The 20,081-nt window shown below is 35.8% G+C and overlaps 2 protein-coding genes and 1 long non-coding RNA gene across 18 annotated transcripts in view; 1 reads left to right on the top strand and 2 right to left on the bottom strand.

Moving 5' to 3' along the window:
- Positions 1-20,081, bottom strand: part of Liprin-gamma (liprin protein kazrin) — a 156,322-nt gene that overhangs the window by 55,161 nt on the left and 81,080 nt on the right. For 11 of the 16 annotated variants that reach the window (XM_083084685.1, XM_083084686.1, XM_083084687.1 and 8 more), the window contains 2 exons: positions 12,085-12,236; positions 3,916-4,028 (listed from right to left, as the gene is read on the bottom strand). In XM_083084685.1, coding sequence (XP_082940811.1) covers positions 3,916-4,028; positions 12,085-12,236 — 265 coding nt within the window. The remainder of the gene's footprint in view (positions 1-3,915; positions 4,029-12,084; positions 12,237-20,081) is intronic. The other 5 variants (XM_083084699.1, XM_083084696.1, XM_083084700.1 and 2 more) reach the window with 1 other exon arrangement.
- LOC145963070 (uncharacterized) overlaps positions 1-20,081 on the top strand; it is a 250,716-nt gene that overhangs the window by 222,253 nt on the left and 8,382 nt on the right. The window lies entirely within an intron of this gene.
- Positions 16,818-19,473, bottom strand: LOC145963074 (uncharacterized). The gene is made up of 3 exons (XR_014436067.1): positions 18,526-19,473; positions 18,354-18,432; positions 16,818-18,194 (listed from the first exon to the last, which is right to left on the bottom strand). It is a non-coding gene; the product is annotated as an uncharacterized LOC145963074 (long non-coding RNA).

Raw genomic sequence — 20,081 nt, 5'->3', positions numbered from 1 at the left:
AGTTTTATTTTTTCATATTTTATATCAAAATAATTATAATATATATTCTGTATACAAAATATATATATATAAAATCAACATAATCTACAATGTATAATCGACGAAATTGATACGCGTTATTCAATTAGATTGGAAAAGAAAGCTCTCTTCGCTGATCCGTGATATAACAGTGTTCTCGCGTTATATTGCATTGCCAATCGGATGCAAATTACTCCCGCGATTTTTGCAATGTTTAATTGTGAACGCGAGCACGCACGGCCCAATTTTAATTCACCGTGACGATCGAGTGCTCGTGTACACCGTCAGCAAACTGCGAGCCATCAGTTCGATTGCATTAATCCCGAAATAGCCGCGTCCACCACGTCCGAATGCTATTTGTCGGGTAACGTGTTTATGCGCGATGTGTCGTGTGTGATTCGACTATAATCCGAATTGCGAGCCTTTCGCGCGAGATCTTCTCCTCTTCCTCTTGTTAATTGATATATCATTATTCTATATCGGATCTATATCGATTTGAATTTTTTCCGTAAAATTTTACACAACTTTTAAACGTGCACGCAAATTCTTCTTCCTTTTTCAACGCATTCAAAAAATATTTTCATGCATTGAAATCCTTTCGATTTGAAATATGACAGATGTATCTAGAATATAGTAAGAATTTATGACGATAACGAGATAATAATTGAAGCACCGATGCATAATGTTTTGCATCTGACTCTGTCGTTGCGCGATGTAATTGCATCCCCTGCATTATGCCGTGTAAAACGCTTTGCCATCGCATCGTCGATAATACGCCGCGAAATTAGTCGAGCGCCAATATTAATCTATCCGTGCTATGAAAATCATTATATCAAACATTAACAAGTTTGACGGCTCTTTTAACGGAGAGAGTGCTCTCGACGCGCGTTACGCACGAAACGTGAATGACCGTCAAAATGAAAGTTCGGTAACACGTTACGTTTTTGTTCGCCTTTTACTCGCGCGTGCAGCGTAATCAATATCAGACGATACGTTTCCTATAGAGCGGGCGGATTTTTATACATTCAATGAACGCGATTAAAAACTGATACCGCACAATTATCGAGACAGCGGAATTTATATTCATGGTCATGCCGTTTGTGTGTTCTGCGTATATATTCATAAATTTAATTAAGGTAAAACAGAAAATTTCACCATATGTGTGTGCCTTAATTAAATTATAAATCAATCGCATTTAGTTGCACCGCAAACAATTACTCAATGTTATATTAACTTTTGTGTGCTGAAAACCGATATTAAAATGCAAATAAAATACGTTTTTTTTCGAAATAACTCTATTTGAAAAAAAAAATATATACAGGGTGATTCATATAAAGTGACCGATGTGAATATTAGCTAAAGTTGAAGAGCTATGAAAAAATTTTTATACCAAAAGATGTTTGACACAGAGGGGGACATCGTATGGTACAAACGATATTTTTATAGATGAAGGCATTAAGGAGATTTCAAGATCAACTTAATTTTTTTAAATGGAACTCTTTATTTTTTATTACATATTCTTGGAGCTCATCTCGAGAGCTTTCCAAAACACTATAATTAAGTTAGTTTCCATTAAGTACTTTCCAAGTTATGAGGCTTGAAATCATTTCTTAATTTTACATAAACCGTAAAATATCTTGTAAAATATTCATTTTTCAATTATTTTACCTTCATACTTTTATGTACAAAATAATGAAAGGAATCAATTGGTCTAAAGAAAACACATAGTTATTTTTAAGGAAAAATAAGTAATTGTTAATTGCAAATTACATATTTTTTCTTTGGAACAACTATGTGTTTTCTTTACATCAATTGATTTCTCTCATTATTTTGTACATAAAAGTATTAAGGTAAAATAATCGAAAAATGAATATTTTACAAGATATTTTACGGTTTATGTAAAATTAAGAAATGATTTCAAGCCTCATAACTTGAAAAGTACTTAATGGAAACTAACTTAATTATAGTGTTTTGGAAAGCTCTCGAGATGAGCTCCAAGAATATGTAATAAAAAGTAGGAGGTTCCGTTTAAAAGAATTAAGTTGATCTTGAAATCTCCTTAATGCCTTCATCTATAAAAATATCGTTTGTACCATACGATGTCCCCCTTTGTGTCAAACATCTTTTGGTATAAAAATTTTTTCATAGCTCTTCAACTTTAGCTAATATTCACATCGGTCACTTTATATGAATCACCCTGTACACACACACACACACACACACACACGCACACGCACACGCACACGCACACGCACACGCACACGCACACGCACACGCACACGCACTCGCACACGCACACGCACACGCACACGCACACGCGCACGCACACGCGCGCACACACACACACACACACAGCTTGCAATTTTTCTTTTTTTTTTAATTTTTAATTCAACACGTAAAATTCTTCTTATATACATATATGATTCGATGCATATACACATGTCATTTACGCGTTTCAGAATCTCTCCGAGATGGGGATAAAACAATAATTTTCCAACGTTTATTCCGCTGATGAAATTAGTTTGTAGGTTCTGAATTCGCCTTTAAGTCTACTCGAGCGTGGCAAATGTATACGTATAATAGTAGACAACTTTGGCTAATTAATTTGCACGTTCTTGACGCGCGAATTTGATTTTTCAATTTTAAACAGAAAACAAGTATCCGCTTTCGTTTTAATCTCCTTTCTCGTTACGATCATCCGGAAAAGCACGAATCGCCTCCGGGAGTGGTGTTCGTTTAATTAGTAATACGAGCCAGGAAGTCTGTTATCAACGTCGGCTAATCATATAATTATGAAATTATTAAATAAATGAAAATTGTTGAGAGAAATTTTCTTTATTAATTTAATCGTGTTGTCACTCATTTTATCGCAGTTATTGTTGTTTTCATTGCTACTCTTAAACATAGGATTTTTATCCGGATACAAGAGACTTCATAAAAATTTCACGTAAATATGGCTGTATTGATCTTGAAAATATAGAAACTGTGTTGTTGCACACGAAGTATGTCTCAAATGTAACGCGAATCGTACGAAACAACTGCGGCAAAGAAATTAAACGCCATCACGCGAAGGACACTTTTTACTGCAACCCTTATTTTGCTACTTTTATTCGCCCCACGGATCAAGTCCAATTACCATCAGTAGTCCTTTCCCCCCTTCCCACGTCCACATGCAACTCTCTTTGAGTTGCCATCTAATATTTCTCTGTCATAATAAACATTGAGAGCACCAGCCTCGCATAGGTAACAATGGTTTGCGGTGGACAAAGAAACCCGCGCTATCAATAGAGCGACCCCTCGTCCGTCTGACAATTAACCCCTTTCGAAATCTCGGTTCCTCACTTTCTTGAAAATCGACGCGTCTCAAAAGGTTTGCTTCTACCTTTTCCGACAATGGGAAAACGTTCTCGGGCGGTTACTTTTCGACAATTATAGAAAAGTTTATTCTTTAGAAAACTATATATGAATATTTATATATTGTGTCATCTTTAATTAAATTAATTATCCATTTTACCAAACTCAAAGTGCACTATTGTAGAGCTTTTGCTTGAAGAGATATTTCTCTAACAAGAAATTTGGAGTACATGCAGTTCTCTTGTTCGACAGAGAACGCGATTTGATGATATATAATGTGACGGCAGTTCCTGATATAGACAATAGATTTCGATATCAATGTGTGTGCGTGCCTAGATAGCTCCTTATCCGCTCGATAATTAACCTCTTGGCGTAGAAGCTGTTTGAGTCAAGTTCGCCGTTTCCATGGAATTCGAGGCAATTTATAATCGCGTGTTTCAACGATATCGAGCTTCATCATTTTAAAGGTTCTCAACTCTTGCCGGATTACGCTTGACTTGTATCTTTGACAGCAATTAAAAAATTCGCAGACGTGATACTCACCTGTGCATCTGCAAGGATGCGCCGCATCAAGGCCAGGGTGGGGTGCGTTGTGAGGTCATCTTGAAGGGCAAGCGCCTCGCCTTCCTCGTTTAAATGATTCAGAGTCTTGAGAGCTGCAATCAAAGAGGAAAAAGAATTACTACAAACGTTGCAACGGTAAAAATGATGACGCGATCGCGCGTTTATAATAGAAAGATCAAACATTTTTGAAAAATATATTCGACAAAGAGAAATGTACGTTGGTGCATTATTATACAACGTTTTATAACTCGTTTTAGGACACGATTCGGCGATAAGTAACCGCTTTGCGAAGATCGCTGGCTGGTAGCGAGCACGATGACCATTGGATCACGCTTAATCCTTTCATCCGAGACGTGCGAGAAGTCCGGGAATTCCCGAGCTCGGACCCGGACATCGTCCAAGATGGCCGGGTCCTCTCTCGGGCTCATTCGTCTAGCATTATCTTCGCCTGGCCGGTGGTACGAACGGCGAGATAATTGAATTCCCGTGGTAGTCGGTTGGCGGTCGTGGCGCCAAGGTGGAAAGGCCCGGAGGGTTGCCAAACTGTTATCGACAAGTTCGTGAGAAGAAGCTCGTTTCGCAGAGGCACCTGACCAACCTCAGGACAGATGCGTGACTTTCGTTGCCTTCGCCATATCGCGCTCACATCAAACATGCTTTAGCGGAGATCTTATGGATGGAGCAGATATGAGATATTTCGCTCTTTGATATTTTATTATATTTTTAAGTTTGCAAAGTTGGATATTTAGCCTAAGATACTGTTGGCACAAATCAGTGAAAGAATTTCGAAGGATTGCTCATGTTTTCTTTTTTTTTTTAACGCACCCCGTCGTCAAAGCGAAACGGTAACTACATCCTGATAAACAACCGGTATTTGAGAACGAGCGGTGACGGGATTATAATATCGGATAACGTATTCTAAAACCCGATGCGCGAGCTTAAACGCAAATTTAGCGAGTTGCGTATGCAGCCGGCAACGCTTTGATGTGGCGTAAACAAAATTCGAGACGTAAAGCTCTGTAAATAGTAAGCGACGAAGTTTCACGATATACAGGGTGTCCCATTTTAATGTCCCACCCCAAATAACTTTCTTACTTTTAATTTTAGAAAAAGATGTTTCAGACAAAAGTTGTATGGTTTCAAGGGGGACATGAGGTGGTGTCATTAGTTTGACCTTGAATAGTGCTTCAAGGTCACGTAAAGGTCACCTTCAATTTTTTAAATGAAACCCCTTACTTTCTATATTCTTGTAGCTTATCTCGAGAGCTTTCCAAAACACTATAATTAAATACCTTTTCGTTAAGTACTTTTTGAGTTATGAGGCTTGAAATAATTTCTTAATTTTACATAAACTGTAAAATATCTTGTAAAATATTCATTTTTCGATTATCTTACCTTAATACTTTTATGTACAAAATAATGAGAGGAATCAATTGGTGTAAAGAAAACACATAGTTGTTTTTAAGAAAAAATATGGAATTGTTAATTGCAAATTACATATTTTTTCTTCAAAACAACTGTGTTTTCTTTACACCAGTTGATTCCTCTCATTATTTTGTACGTAAAAGTATTAAGGTAAGATAATCGAAAAATGAATATTTTACAAGATATTTTACGGTTTATGTAAAATTAAGAAATTATTTCAAGCCTCATAACTCAAAAAGTACTTAACAAAAAGGTACTTAATTATAGTGTTTTGGAAAGTTCTCGAGATAAGCTACAAGAATATGCAATAGAAAGTAAGGGGTTTCATTTAAAAAATTGACCTTTACGTGACCTTGAAGCAACTATTCAAGGTCAAACTAATGACACCACCTTATGTCCCCCTTGAAACCATACAACTTTTGTCTGAAACATTTTTTTCTAAAATTAAAAATAAGAAAGTTATTTGGGGTGGGACATTAAAATGGGACACCCTGTATACATCATAAGGGATTCTCGTTAAAAATGCATTTTCTCGAAAAGTGTACCAGGAGAAGATTGGGACGAGATGCAATTTTCGAAATTAGCGCCGCATCTCGAACAAAAATTATCCCGTGAATTTATTCGGAAATTTTAAATCGCTTAAAACTGATCGCGCTACGCTGAGAGCGCGTAATTGTATTAGCGGTGAGTTTCGTGCTACCCCACGCATTGCCGCTACTCGCTGAAGATTTAATGACGTTTACCAGTTTACGTTTACCAGTTTACGTTTAATTCAATTTTAATCGTGCGCATGCTCGATTTTTCGTACGGACGCGGCCAACAAAGCGTGGAAGCTCTCTCGTGTAAGCGCGAAGCAAGCTTTTAGTTTTGTCGCGTAATGAGGGTAGCAACGGGGCAGCGAGGCGAAAGAGGAGAAGCTGATCGCGGATTATTTGTTGCGCCCGAGTTGCAATTAAACGCAATTAAACTGTCGCCTGGAGAAAGCTGCATCGGAAACGTATTTTATCGACAAGTCTCGTTTGTCGAAGACAAAAGTCCCTTCTATCGACAAGATGCGAACTCCAGATCACGCCGAACGTCTACCATCTGGATCTTTAAAAGCCTTGAGCGTCTCGCGAAGTCTTTGGAGGAAGAACGTATTATCGTCGGATCTCGAGAAACGACTTGTCGCAAAATTGCTCCTCGATCTCACGAAGGTCGAGAAGCTAAACTTTACAAAGGTAGAAACGTATCCTCAAATAACGTAAATAAAAAGGAAACGCAATCGTGCAATCAAGTTGCTACAAGATGACAATTTATTGAAAATCTCCCTCTCTCTACGAATTACTTCCTTCAAAAATTTAACACACATATTAAGTGCGTAAATTATAATTTAGAATGTGTGTCTACGAGATTATAATAATATAATATTTTTAAATTATATTTTCTTGTGTTGCACAAGTAAAAAATTATGCAAGATATATAGAAAAGAGTAAACAGCCCTTCCAATGTTTACGATTAAGCGGCTTGCTGTATCGTCAGTTCAGATATCTGTCCGTCATCTTTAAGCCGATTGATCGAGGATGAGCAGAAAAAAACATGCTCAAAAGGGTAGATCAGCAAAGAGAGAGAGACCCCTTTTTTTACGGAAGTCTGATCTTGAGGTTGTAGCGGATCTTTAAACACACGACAGGAAGCGCGCTTACATCAGAAACGTCAAGCACCTTCTCACCGAATAATCTTGCACGATCATTACTGTCTTAATTAAAAGAAAGAAATTCTTTAGCGCTTTGCGTACCGACAATTCTTTCAACTAAATAACTACACATTTTCACAGAGAAGATACTTTTTTAGGAGTTATCCCCTATAATCGTTCGCGCCTTCTAGAAAGGATGTAGCCTTTGCAAAAAATATATGTGTCAAACTGCTGTAAATGCGAATTTAACAACAAAATTGATCATTCTTTTTCTCAAATAACATCGTAAAAAAAATTTTTAAATATCCAACGATCAAAAAAGTACTCTTTTAACAAAAGATACATGATACAACAATCTTAAAGAAAAATTTATCTCTATTAAACTTTAAAAATCTCATCATTTGGTAGAAATTACAGAGAAAAAGATTTATATTATAATAAATCATTATAAAAAATCGAATAATGACACACGACATTTGTTTCACAAGTTTTCAGGACTCGATGTCGACGAAGATGGGATGAATCAGTTCGTCGGCGATAAATCTCGCGTGAAGCAAAACGTGCCCCTCGCCAAAGTAGGCGATCGCGTTGATGAAATATTTCGCATGATGTCGATACGAGGGATCGATCGCGTGATCGCGCACATGTGGATGTGTAACGATCCTCTCGGTTCGGCTCAGGTATGATAGGTAGGCTTATGCGCCAAAGTGCATACGGCGGACTCACGTGAGATCCTGGAGGCCCTCCCAGGTCGGGGGTAAGGTCTATACTACAAACACGAAGAGATACGCCTCCTCCTAGTTTCCTTGGAGTCGCGTTGATATACGGTGCATATTCCGATATTATACGCCTCTCGTGTGTCGGAAGCGGGATTCTTTACGAGCTTTTACACCGACTCGAAATTATCGGGATCGTACGACCGGCCGCTCTAATGTGAAACAGGAGTCCCGTTTCGGTTTATAGATAAAGCGATATGTAACCCGGTAACGTGGCGTTACCGCACCCTCAGAAAGGATTTCTAATAACAAGACAAAAAATATTCTTGACACATTTAATCCGGTCACAATCTTATGTAGTATAAAAATGAAACAATTTTAAAACTAAAACAATAATTCTTATTCTTCTCTCTCGAATTAAATAAGATTGTCTTTATAATCTGGAAACAAGAATAATATAAAGAAATCTAAGCTATATATTCTTACACTTAGAATAATTTGATATTAGCGCCATTTAATAAATAAGAATATATTCTTAATTTGCGACTTCTACGCCGCAACTCGATTTTCGTGTGCGCGACATGTTTCTTCATTTACCGCTATGCGGCGACACCACTCTTAATTTTTCTCGTACTCAATATTTACCATGAAATGTATATAAAGGACTTGTATTAACATAAGATCTAAAGTATATTTTTCTCCTTTAGCAGTGATGCGGAAGAGAGGACGCCTGCTCACACACAGGTTCTCTATGTGCATTTGAGCCGCATCCTCTTTCTGACATCACTGTTTATCAATTTAATTTCAAGTTGAATTTAAAATAATTTATTTAATAATCTGGATTCCTTGTTGGGATTCAGAATATTAAACAGATTATTTCAAATTAGGCGGAAAAAACTTTTAGACCAATAATTAAATTTATTTGACTTCAGCAAAATTTATTAATTCCAAAAAAATATTTTTCTCTGTGTATTAAGAATATATCTCTTTAGAAGATCCTCTTAACTTAAGAGTATCCTCTTAGCGCTTATTTTAGTGGTATATATTCTAAAGATAAGTGGCATATTCTTAAGTTAAGAATACAATTTTTTCGCAGTAGTTGCGTGAAACCGATATGCATCTGTCGTCTTTTGTAGATAGTATCAGGATCATTTTATTCTAGATTTAAGAATTTTCTATTTAAGATTAAAATATTCTTTTTTTAATAAAAAATATGATTGGCGCTATATCGATCCTATTTTATGATAGATTGAAGTGTAATAGCATTAAATTTAGAAATCTTTTCTGTGCGGAACGGGGTGGCTTATGACGAGAAATGTTGGTTCAAGCCGTAATTATATTAGAGAAATCGCGCGTAACGCGCTAAATCGGCGTATATTACCGGTGTATATCAAGCGCGATTTTGTTTCCCGTCTCTTTAAAAAAAAAGTGCAACGCAGCGGTCGCAAATCGCGACCGCATGTCGTTCCAGCTTCCGGGATAATCGAGATGCGTGTTACGATCTCTCGGATCAACCGCTATCTGTCATGTCGAGCAACTCTCCAACTTTCTCGATGTCGAGGTGAATGAATGACCGACGAATCGACCAGTGATAAAAGTTAAAATCGCGGAGAATTAACGAAACTTGACATTGATTAAAATTTTCCCTTCATAAAATTTAAAACCTTCATATCGACATCTGGGAAAATATCTTAATTCGTCAACGCAAGCCGAAGTCACCGAGAATTTTTAATAAAGAATCCAGTAAGTTCATTTCGACTGCATCCAGGCTGCAGCCCGAGCTATTGCAACGAGTTCCCGTGTAATCCACGTGAACACAGGTAACGGAGAATTACGTTTGCGCTTAATACATATCCGGTGGAGCGAGTAGTTTACCGGTCCGACTTCCGTACGGTAGTGCGCTGGAGAAACGGAATTAATGGATTAGCGATGTTTTGAATTACAAGCAAAGTGTAAGCGGAGCAAATATTCTCCCTTCAATTAGAGCGGAGTTCTACGGCTGTATGAAGCTTTGAGTTACGGCGAAATCGGCGCACCTGCGAGAATCGCTGTCGGGATGATCCTTTATAAATGCGGACTGTTTCGCCCGATATGTGTATGCGGAAGTTCATTCATTTTAAATAAGCTGGAAATATGTCGCTCGAATATACGCAGAAAAAAAGGAGAATGCTAGTTTATCTTATATATTGACTTGCTACCGTGAATCGGAAAAATCTCTTAAAGCTTTTAAACACGAAATACTCTTCTGTCCATTTTTTTTCTTTTTAACCAATACGCGCGCTGTCTCGATTGGAGATATATTGAAGTCGCAGTCAGACAGCAAGGAATAACCCGATGTATGTCTGTGCCAATATTACAGTGTCTATTGAGCGAGAGTGAGATTCTTTATGGCCTATTACATCGGTTAAAGATATATCGAACTTATCGGAGAAATGCATGTGTAGCGTGGATGGAAATAGACATTATGATATGTGCGATTTATACGTAGCAATAAAAGGGGTAATTGTATGCTATATATAATATGTGTTCAAATACGCACGATGCAGACTGTTATCTGCATGATTTAAAATCATAGTAACGATAATGGAATATTTCAAATATCGAAAATGATAGAATACTCTCTTCAATTGAATTAGTGAAAATGTCATTGATTAAAACAGCGACACAAGATTTAAGAATCACTGAAGATCAGTTAGCGTGAAATACTCGCATTTTACTCCCTCATTTTATATATCATTTCTTATGATAAAATTTTATTAAAAAATAAATAATAATTGTATATATTTGCATTTTTTGAAGCATTTTTCTAAAATTTATTTTAAAAATTGTTACTTTTTTTTAGAGAAACACATACATATTTGAAATGAAAAACATAATTAAAATATTCCGATACATGGTATGTTTTTAAAATGTAATTATTTAAAAATAAACAAAACTCTTGGTTAAATTCAGAGAGAGATATTTCTTTAACAAAATATTATAAATTTATCTCGTATATTATATCTCGGAATATTATAATATACAGGGTGTCCCATTTTAATATCCCACCCCAAATAACTTTCTTATTTTTAATTTTAGAAAAAGATGTTTCAGACAAAAGTTGTATGGTTTCAAGGGGGACATAAGGTGGTGTCATTAGTTTGACCTTGAATAATTGCTTCAAGGTCATGTAAAAGTCATCTTCAATTTTTTAAATGAAACCCCTTACTTTATATTGCATATTCTTGTAGCTTATTTCGAGAGCTTTCCAAAACACTATAATTAAGTTAGTTTTCATTAAGTACTTTCCGAGTTATGAGGCTTGAAATCATTTCTTAATTTTACATAAACCATAAAATATCTAGTAAAATATTCATTTTTCGATTATCTTACCTTAATACTTTTATGTACAAAATAATGAGAGGAATCAATTGGTGTAAAGAAAACACATAATTGTTTCGAAAGAAAAAATGTAATTTGCAATTAACAATTACATTTTTTTTTCGAAACAATTATGTGTTTTCTTTACACCAATTGATTTCTCTCATTATTTTGTACATAAAAGTATTATGGTAAGACAATCGAAAAATGAATATTTTACAAGATATTTTACGGTTTATGTAAAATTAAGAAATGATTTCAAGCCTCATAACTTGGAAAGTACTTAACGAAAAGGTACTTAATTATAGTGTTTTGGAAAGCTCTCGAGATGAGCTGCAAGAATATGTAATAAAAAGTAGGCGATTCCATTTAGAAAATTGAAAATGGCCTTCACGTGACCTTCAAGTAACTATTCAAGGTCAAACTAATGACATCACCTTATGTCCCCCTTGAAACCATACAACTTTTGTCTGAAACATCTTTTTCTAAAATTAAAAATAAGAAAGTTATTTGGGGTGGGACATTAAAATGGGACACCCTGTATACATATTGCAAAATATCTCTGATTCTTTCAAAGACATCTCACTGATTTAAAGTGCTATACTTATGTATAACTGAGATCACTCTGTAGCTATTTACTTTTTCAGTTGTAATTTTATCTTACTTTTCTAAATCGATTTAAAAGAGCGCACAACATAATTAAATAAACATGACAAATGTAATTAATTAAGAATCGCGTTTATATAACAAATTGGAAAACGTGACGCGGTGTATGTTTAGCTTGATTAATGCCATTTTCAAGATAAGCTCGCGTAAGTGCCACGGATTTCCGGCAGGAGCTTCGCACAGCGGACATAAGGCTTGAAAGCTCGCACATACGATGTTTATCTTCCCCTCGCAGTAGCAGCGGGGAATCCCGTGTAATACCTTCACCAGGAGTGACCAGGGGACCTGACCTGTCGTCGGACTCACCTTCCTCGAGGGGCTGCGCGCGTTTAGCGAACGCCTGCGAGAAGACGCCGCCGCGCGGCTTCCGCGAGGCGTCCATGCCGTTTTCTACGGCCGCACTCATTTTCGTGACTCGTGATTCTTCACCGAGCGTGCCTCTGTCGCGGAGGACGTATCTGAAATTGACACATTACGCGAGATGCTTCCATAAGAAATACACAGGTCTACAAAAAATGGGGTCATGATTGTTGTTGGGCAGCTGGGGGTCATTTCCGAAGTAATTTTCTGCGTAGAATCCGAATCCGAGGTTAGAATTGGCCCACCACGTCAGGATTTTGAGATATTTGAGGTTATATACTCGAAAAATGGCTTTTTAGGCTACTTTTGAGGTTATGTACAGGACGCACAAAATTTTTTAGCTCTTTTCTTCTAATTGTATCATTTAGTACTACTCTTTCCCTTCAAAATGAGCTGTCGAATGGTCATCTACGATTTTTCCTTGCAAAGTTACGGCCATTTTAAGATGACATGATGAATTCCAAACCCTGCGCCGTTATAGCCCAACAACCTCATGAGCATTCACATTAAACCTGTAAACTTTGAACTATAAATCCGAAAACCTGAACTGAAAACTGTATATATGGGTTTTTGGGGTCACTGATTACCAATCTGATCTCAGATCGACCCCAAACCTATTAAAATAGGTCACCTATTATAATAGGTTTGGGGTCGATCTGAGATCAGATTCGTAATCATTAATCATTATAAACCCGAATATACAGTTTTCAGTCCAGGTTTTCGGGTTTATAGTTCAAAGTTTACAGGTTTAATGTGAATGTTCATGAGGTTGTTGGGCTATAACGGCGCAAGGTTTGGAATTCATCATGTCATCTTAAAATGGCCGTAACTTTGCAAGGAAAAATCGTAGATGACCATTCGACAGCTCATTTTGAAGGGAAAGAGTAGTACTAAATGATGCAATTAGAAGAAAAGAGCTAAAAAATTTTGTGCGTCCTGTACATAACCTCAAAAGTAGCCCAAAATGCCATTTTTCGAGTATATAACCTCAAATATCTCAAAATCCTGACGTGATGGGCCAATTCTGACCTCGGATTCGGATTCTACGCAGAAAATTACTTCGGAAATGACGTCCAGCTGCCCAACAACAAAACCTTAGATATGACCTTAGATATAACCGTAGACCTGTGATATCGAACGACGCTCGACGTTCCTCGACGTTCGGTCCCATATATCGACAATAAATCCTTTGAATTTACACGCCAATGGAAATGACATCCTTGATCGATGAACACATTAATATAATTTCAGATAAAAGAATGGTAGAATTAAAAAAAGATGTTAATTACTGTGTCGCGATTGTGGTATCATAAAAAGGTATCTCTTAATGATTGTTGCTATGTTGCATTTTTATATCGTATCATTACGCAAGCAATTGTTTTTTTCTCACTTGATAGCGAAAAATTCCTAAAATATGCATGAATCGTAAGATAATTCCTAAAATTTCAAAAAACATGGAGACAGGAATGAAATAAATTCTTCTCCTTTTACTCATTTCGCGCAGGGCAAGCCTAAACCTAACGCGTTCATTAGTATTCACCCTGGAGAAAAGTGCATTATCATACAGGTAACCGTCCTCGCAAACTTATATTTACGCAACGCGGTGCCTAACCGCTCGTTACTCGCCTCGGGGATGACGCCATTATAGGGAAAGTCCGTATTGGCGGCCGGCGAGCAAACGACGAGCATATAACAGCCCCGCACGTCGGGTCGCCGTCGATACTCTCTCTATTTCCCCCCGAAAACGACTCCCAGCGCACCCCATATTACACGTCACCCTGTGCACACACGCTCGCATCGTCACCCTCTTGTCGCCGGAGATCGACCCGCTGTCATTCGATCGTCATAATTTATCATTACGCACGGGGAAAGACGCGTTCGATAAATCCACGCCATGTTCAACCGCGTTACCATTGATTTATGCACCGTGACGTTCGTACGGCCGTAAAGAGAGCGAGCGAGACGAGATCTCTGTCGCGTACCCTTTGCCGCCGTCAAAAATTATACGCGAATCGCCGGGGAGAGAACTCGATGGAAAAAAATGTCGACCTTTCATTTCGTACGTGACCCTTCCGTTTCTGGAATATCCGACGCGATACGGTCGTCATACGTGAAATAACGTACAGCGACAAATAATCTGGTAAAAACGCTCACCGAGAGTCTAAAAAAATGCGGAAACTGCATGTCTCAAAATTTCTACCAAAATTATTAAATATATTTATATATCTATTTAAATTACATAATTTTTGTATATATAAATATGATATATATCTAATATAATATATATGTATTTATAATATATTTTTATATAAGGGTACATATATATAATTAATTTATATTAATTTTTATATATATTTTTATATATAAAAATATATTTATATTTCTCTTTTTAAATATATATTTATATTTTTTAAAATATATTTTCTCTAATTCTCGTGGTTTCACTATTTTGACGAGCCGGGCGTGTTAAAGGACTTAATAAATTGCAATTTCGTTATAGAGTAAACGATTTAGACTATTTTTGCATAGCAATGTTTCAATCTGAATAAATTCACGTCCACTGCGAGCGAGCGATTAAACGTTTGCCACTTCAATTTCTGTTCTTCGCTCTCGATTAAATACGCTTTCACGTTCAACGCGATGAATGATAACATATAACAAAATGGTTAAACAATCCCGTTTGCTCCACTGCTTCGTATTCACACTTCTATTTAACATTACATTCAGCGCTAAATATTGTGGTCTAATTTCGAAGAAACTCTTTTCAATAATACTTTTAATATATTTTGAAACAACACATTTTCCACGAACATTTCATATCATATTATTTTTATTTTCAATTTAATATCATATAAAATATTCGTATGAAGTTTCAATATTGTTTCAAGATATTAAAAATATTGTTGAAAAGAGCTCTCTCTCTCTCTCTCTCTCTCTTTCAATTAAACAACACTTAGTTAAAAATATATTTTTTTCAGATATATAAATATATAGATAGAATAATTATAATTCAGAGAAACTCTTCGTTATTTGTCTCCCAAATCGATTTTTTATATATAAAAAAAGAGAGAGAGAGATTCGATCTCCATTTTCCATTATAAATCCAATCAACAGATTAGAGTGGATTATAGATCGCATGCGAGATATGTGCGACATCGAAAAAACAAGACTCACAGATATTTTATTATTCCGGTATATATTTATGTCTTGACGACAAAGCAGGAAGGGGATTGCATTACGTGGGCGTTTAGACTCGATAAATTCTTGCAGGGTTGCGACTCGGCATTTGATTTATGTACCGCGACAGTAGAACTCATAAGAGAGAGCTATAGCCGCTTTTTTCCGTAGCCTTCTTTCTTTCATAGCGTTCCGTAAAGCTACGAAAGCGCGGAAATCTTTGTCGGCGATTTTCAACTCGGTGGAGATTTAAAACGGTAAGAACCGCGAAACTTTGTCTTCGCTAGATGAGATATTATTATTGCGTCCTCGTATTGCGTCAGAGTTTATTGACTTATTTTTTAATATTTTTTAGAAAAAGCTTGCAGAATAATAACTTGGTAAAAATTCATGATAACTTGTAATAAGCACGTAAAATATTTCATTCATTCATGAAATTCACTCGTTGATCTCTCGAGAGGGATATTCTATTTTATTATTAACGTTAATACATATTATTATTATACAAATAATATGAAATCGTTATTGTCCATAAGATTTCTATAATAAGCGTTTCATATATTCCACTTTAATAATCCCGACTGTTTTGCATCATCAATTGACTTTCGTGTACTTCGTAACTGAGAGATTCGTGTAATTCTACTTGAATCAGTCGCGTTAATAAACTTTTAGTAGCGTGACGGAAACAAAACTCGAATCATGGAGAGAAAAAAAGAGAGAAATTACTCTCGCGTTCTATGATTCTATTTCTATTGACGAACTTTCGCGCATTAACACCTCACGTCAGTGCGAAAAAACTAAAAATTACTTTTTTAAAAGCAGATAATATGTAACAATTTTAATGTAAAGAAACTTGTTATTAATTAATCAGACAATGACCGTATTAATGTCATCGTGATACTCTTATGTATCGCAATAATTAATCAATTACTTTGAATTAATTAATTTAATAGTCGCTAATTGCAATACATATATAGAGAATACTCACGTAAAGTAATATAACGATACGCAAAGCAGCTCATTGCTCTCTACTTGTACGAGTCTCGTAAAACGACTGACAACAGGATCGGAATATAAACAATAGCGCGTATCTATCTCTATGCTACACTGTCCGAAACGAAGGTCGAATACCATTATGTGATACAAGAGAAATATGTTGTTACTATAAAATATGTAACACAACATAAATTTATGCGAAAAATATTTTGTTCCGCGAATCTCTAAATGAACGATTGATATAAATATGTTGTGCTTTTTTGTATTACTTTACTCATCATTCGATACTGCGCATTTTCAATCTGATGAAAATAACTACATCTAATAAATTACATTTAAATGGCGAAAAATTCGGAATATATTTGAGAATTAATTATATTTAAAGAACTAATTATCATTTCTCTTTAAATGTCACAATAAAACAATGATTGCAATATTATACAATCTATCACTGAGGAAAATCGTTTGATTGTACCAACAAGACGTATATGATTGAAGGCATTTTGATTAAATCAAACAAGAATTTCTAGTTATCATGATAAGACTCGAGTTTTTATAACTAGAATGTTTAATAGATTTTACTATAAGGATTTGCTTAATATTTTCTGGTTGAATCTATAAAATTTCTTGTTACATTAACTTCTTTGCTTGCCGTTAGGCGGCGAGCCACTTTTAACTTAACTCGTATTCAATATTTGCCATGAAATGTATATAAAGAACTAGTATTAACATTAAATCTAAAGTATATTTTTTTTTCTCTTACGAGCAGTAGTGCCAGAAAGAGGACGCTAGCTCTCTGATTGTGTGTGTTTGAGCTGCATTCTCTTCTTGCATCACTGTTTATCAGTTTAATTTCTAACAAACTGAATTTAAAATAATTTATTCAATAATCTGGATTGAATTTATCCAATAATCTTGTTGGAATTCAGAATATTAAACAGACTTTTGAAATTAGATGGAAAAAATTTTAGACGACTTGGTGCTGGTGAGTTTAGTATTATTAACGAGAAAATTTGGTAAATTTAACAGGAAAAAATTAATCAGATTCATGTGGTAATTCCTACAAGAATTCTGGTTCGTCCATTTTCCAACAGACATACTGGTTGAATCTACCAGAATTCTAATTAATGCAACCAGATTTTTTTCTCAATGATTAATTTATTTTTTACTGATTGATACTAATTTACATTGATTTTCATATTTTTAATAGACAGGATTATTTATCAATACACACACACACACACACACACACATATATATTTCTCGTAATACATTCATTTAAAGTAGAAATCAAATAACTGTTTCATTGTAATATTTACAAATAATAATTTTATTTTCCAAAATTTTGGTAAAGATATCTTCGCTCATAGTTTTTGCTACATGGACTTGACGCGAACATACTTTTTGATAAAGTAACCGAAATTGAGAAGACAAGAATGATAAAGTTGCGAATGAATTGGCCAACATTTCACAGAAAAAAATTAATCTATATAAATTAAAGGATGAAATCATAGAAACTATAGAAATATTATCCTTTCAGAATTATCAGAAAGCTTTAAATATAAACAAAGTAAAATAAATATAAAACACAATAAAATAAAATAAAAAAAATATTTCTTGAAAAAATTCACGTTAGCGATTTGTTATGTATGCTAATATTTTTCACAGTAAAATATACGATGTAAATGTAAAAATAGAATCATTATAGTATATGCGAAAGAAATAGCAAAATGACTATTAAATAGATAAATGAATTGGATGTACTTTCCAGTGCAATTTACGATGTATTTTGGATCTCGTCTTATTTCTCATTCCAGGAAGATAATAGAGAAACGACTTAGCTGTGCTCCCACGATGGAGAAATAATTTGTATTGCCGTCCCCCTAGAAACGAATGTTACCATCAGGCTTTTATTCGATATTATGCGCGTACTCAGGTGTCCAATTTCGAAGAGAACATTTACCGATTTTACTACTCCTTCAGACTTAACCGCACGATATTCATTTGGGATATGACAAAATTTCTGTTTACTCTTAACTTACTTCGTAAAGCTCACCAATTTCCGCATCCGATTAAGAAGAGTCATTCATTTTGATAATGGAAATTGCGTTAGACAACAGACTAGAAGTAATTTAATTAAAATAAGGATGATTACCCTGTATTCTGGCTTTTCTTTGCTGTCTAATATAATATAATTTATATTTGGACTATTACTAGTTATGCAGGGGGAAATCCATTTAGATCATCGAAGTAAATGGAGAAGGTACTAAGGCATTCGACGGAAACGACCAAGTCACCGATATTTCCCACTTCTCTTCCTCATGTTTCAATCGATCTTCCCAAAGGGTCGACCAGAACCCGTAAATACGAATTACGAAGCGACCCGTTGTATCGTCTCTGGATAACGAGACGCATGAATTAAATATAACATCGGCATGAGAATCTCTCGTGGATCTAAAGTCTCCCTTTATCGCGGAAGATATTTATTTTTCTATTATTCCCTGTCGCATCTATTCCAGTGTGCGCTTCATCCGATTTGCAATTTCTGGCGAGTGTTTTCCTCTCTTCGGAGCTTCGCATCATGTCTAATTTGCTCTCGATGGCGCGTATCTCCTCGGGAGTCCGGGCACGAGTGGTTGTCTCGCGAAAACTAATTACCGAGAAACCCATTTCGAAATTTTGTTTCGCCAAAACGACGCGCGTCCCATCCTCCTCCTCCAAATCCTATTCCGCAATCTTCGCGCGGAGAGAAAATCTCGGGAGATGCAACGCCAAACTCGGGTCGTGGATCCTCCTCGGTTCTGTCAGGAGTTTCGCGCAGATGAATGATAATTCCTGCCGGAATGGAGAACGAGCTCTTTTCTCTCTCGCGCGAGGAAGGAAATCTCGCGAGAGGCAGGCGAGATGCTGGCGCCGCGTCGAATGATCTCGTGACACTTTCCGGGCTGCCTCTTTGCCGCAACGTCGGGATTTATGACGTAAGCGTAAATGTATACATATAACGCGCGCGGTATCAGTCTATTGTCGCGGGATTCGAGCCGTCGTGCGATATCCGAGCAAAAGTTTGTTCGACTTTGTGCGATGCGTCGCGTAGATGCGACTCAATCCGATGCAATCTAACTGAAATGTGTATACGAATGCATCATGCAGTGTTTGCGGGAGTTTCCGTAAAAGAATTCGTTGATAGATTGTCCTTCAATTTTTAACATCTTATTGATAAAAATAATATAATAATAAAAAATATAATAATATTTGTATTAAAAAATAATTATAAAATAATAATTACTGACAACAATTTATTATCATCAATAACAATAATTTGACGTATAGGGTTATGTCAATTACACAGGCCGACAAAATTTGACCAAACCTCAAACCCAGAAACCAGAATATACTTTTCCGAAGGTTTTCGACGCGCTGAGTTCGAATCCGAGGTCAGAATTTTTCTGGTGACTCCGGTTTTCGAGATATTCTAACTTAAAAGTGCCAAAATCACGGGTTTTCGAGATATTTGAGGTTATGTTACATCGCAAGGTAATTTTTTTTCATAAAACCATTAATGGGGTCCGAAAGAACTACTCTTCCTCTTTAAAAAACATTTTGATTTGTCCGGATATCTTTTTTTATCTTTGAGAAATTGAATGTTCAAATTAAGTAGTTTGACATTTTTGATATTTGGAAATTGAATAGCATCAGGTAAGTACAATATAATGTATGTACACGAAATATACATTTTTAAAGGGTTTTGATGCACGCTGATTCGAAATTTG

The sequence above is a fragment of the Camponotus vicinus genome, unplaced genomic scaffold (assembly GCF_025532165.1).
Source record: "Camponotus vicinus isolate PSW18456_S1 unplaced genomic scaffold, iyCamVici1.0 SCAF_12, whole genome shotgun sequence".
Classification (NCBI taxonomy): domain Eukaryota; kingdom Metazoa; phylum Arthropoda; class Insecta; order Hymenoptera; family Formicidae; genus Camponotus; species Camponotus vicinus.
Note: the sequence above shows the minus strand (reverse complement) of the source record. Positions and strands in the feature narration are given on the sequence as shown.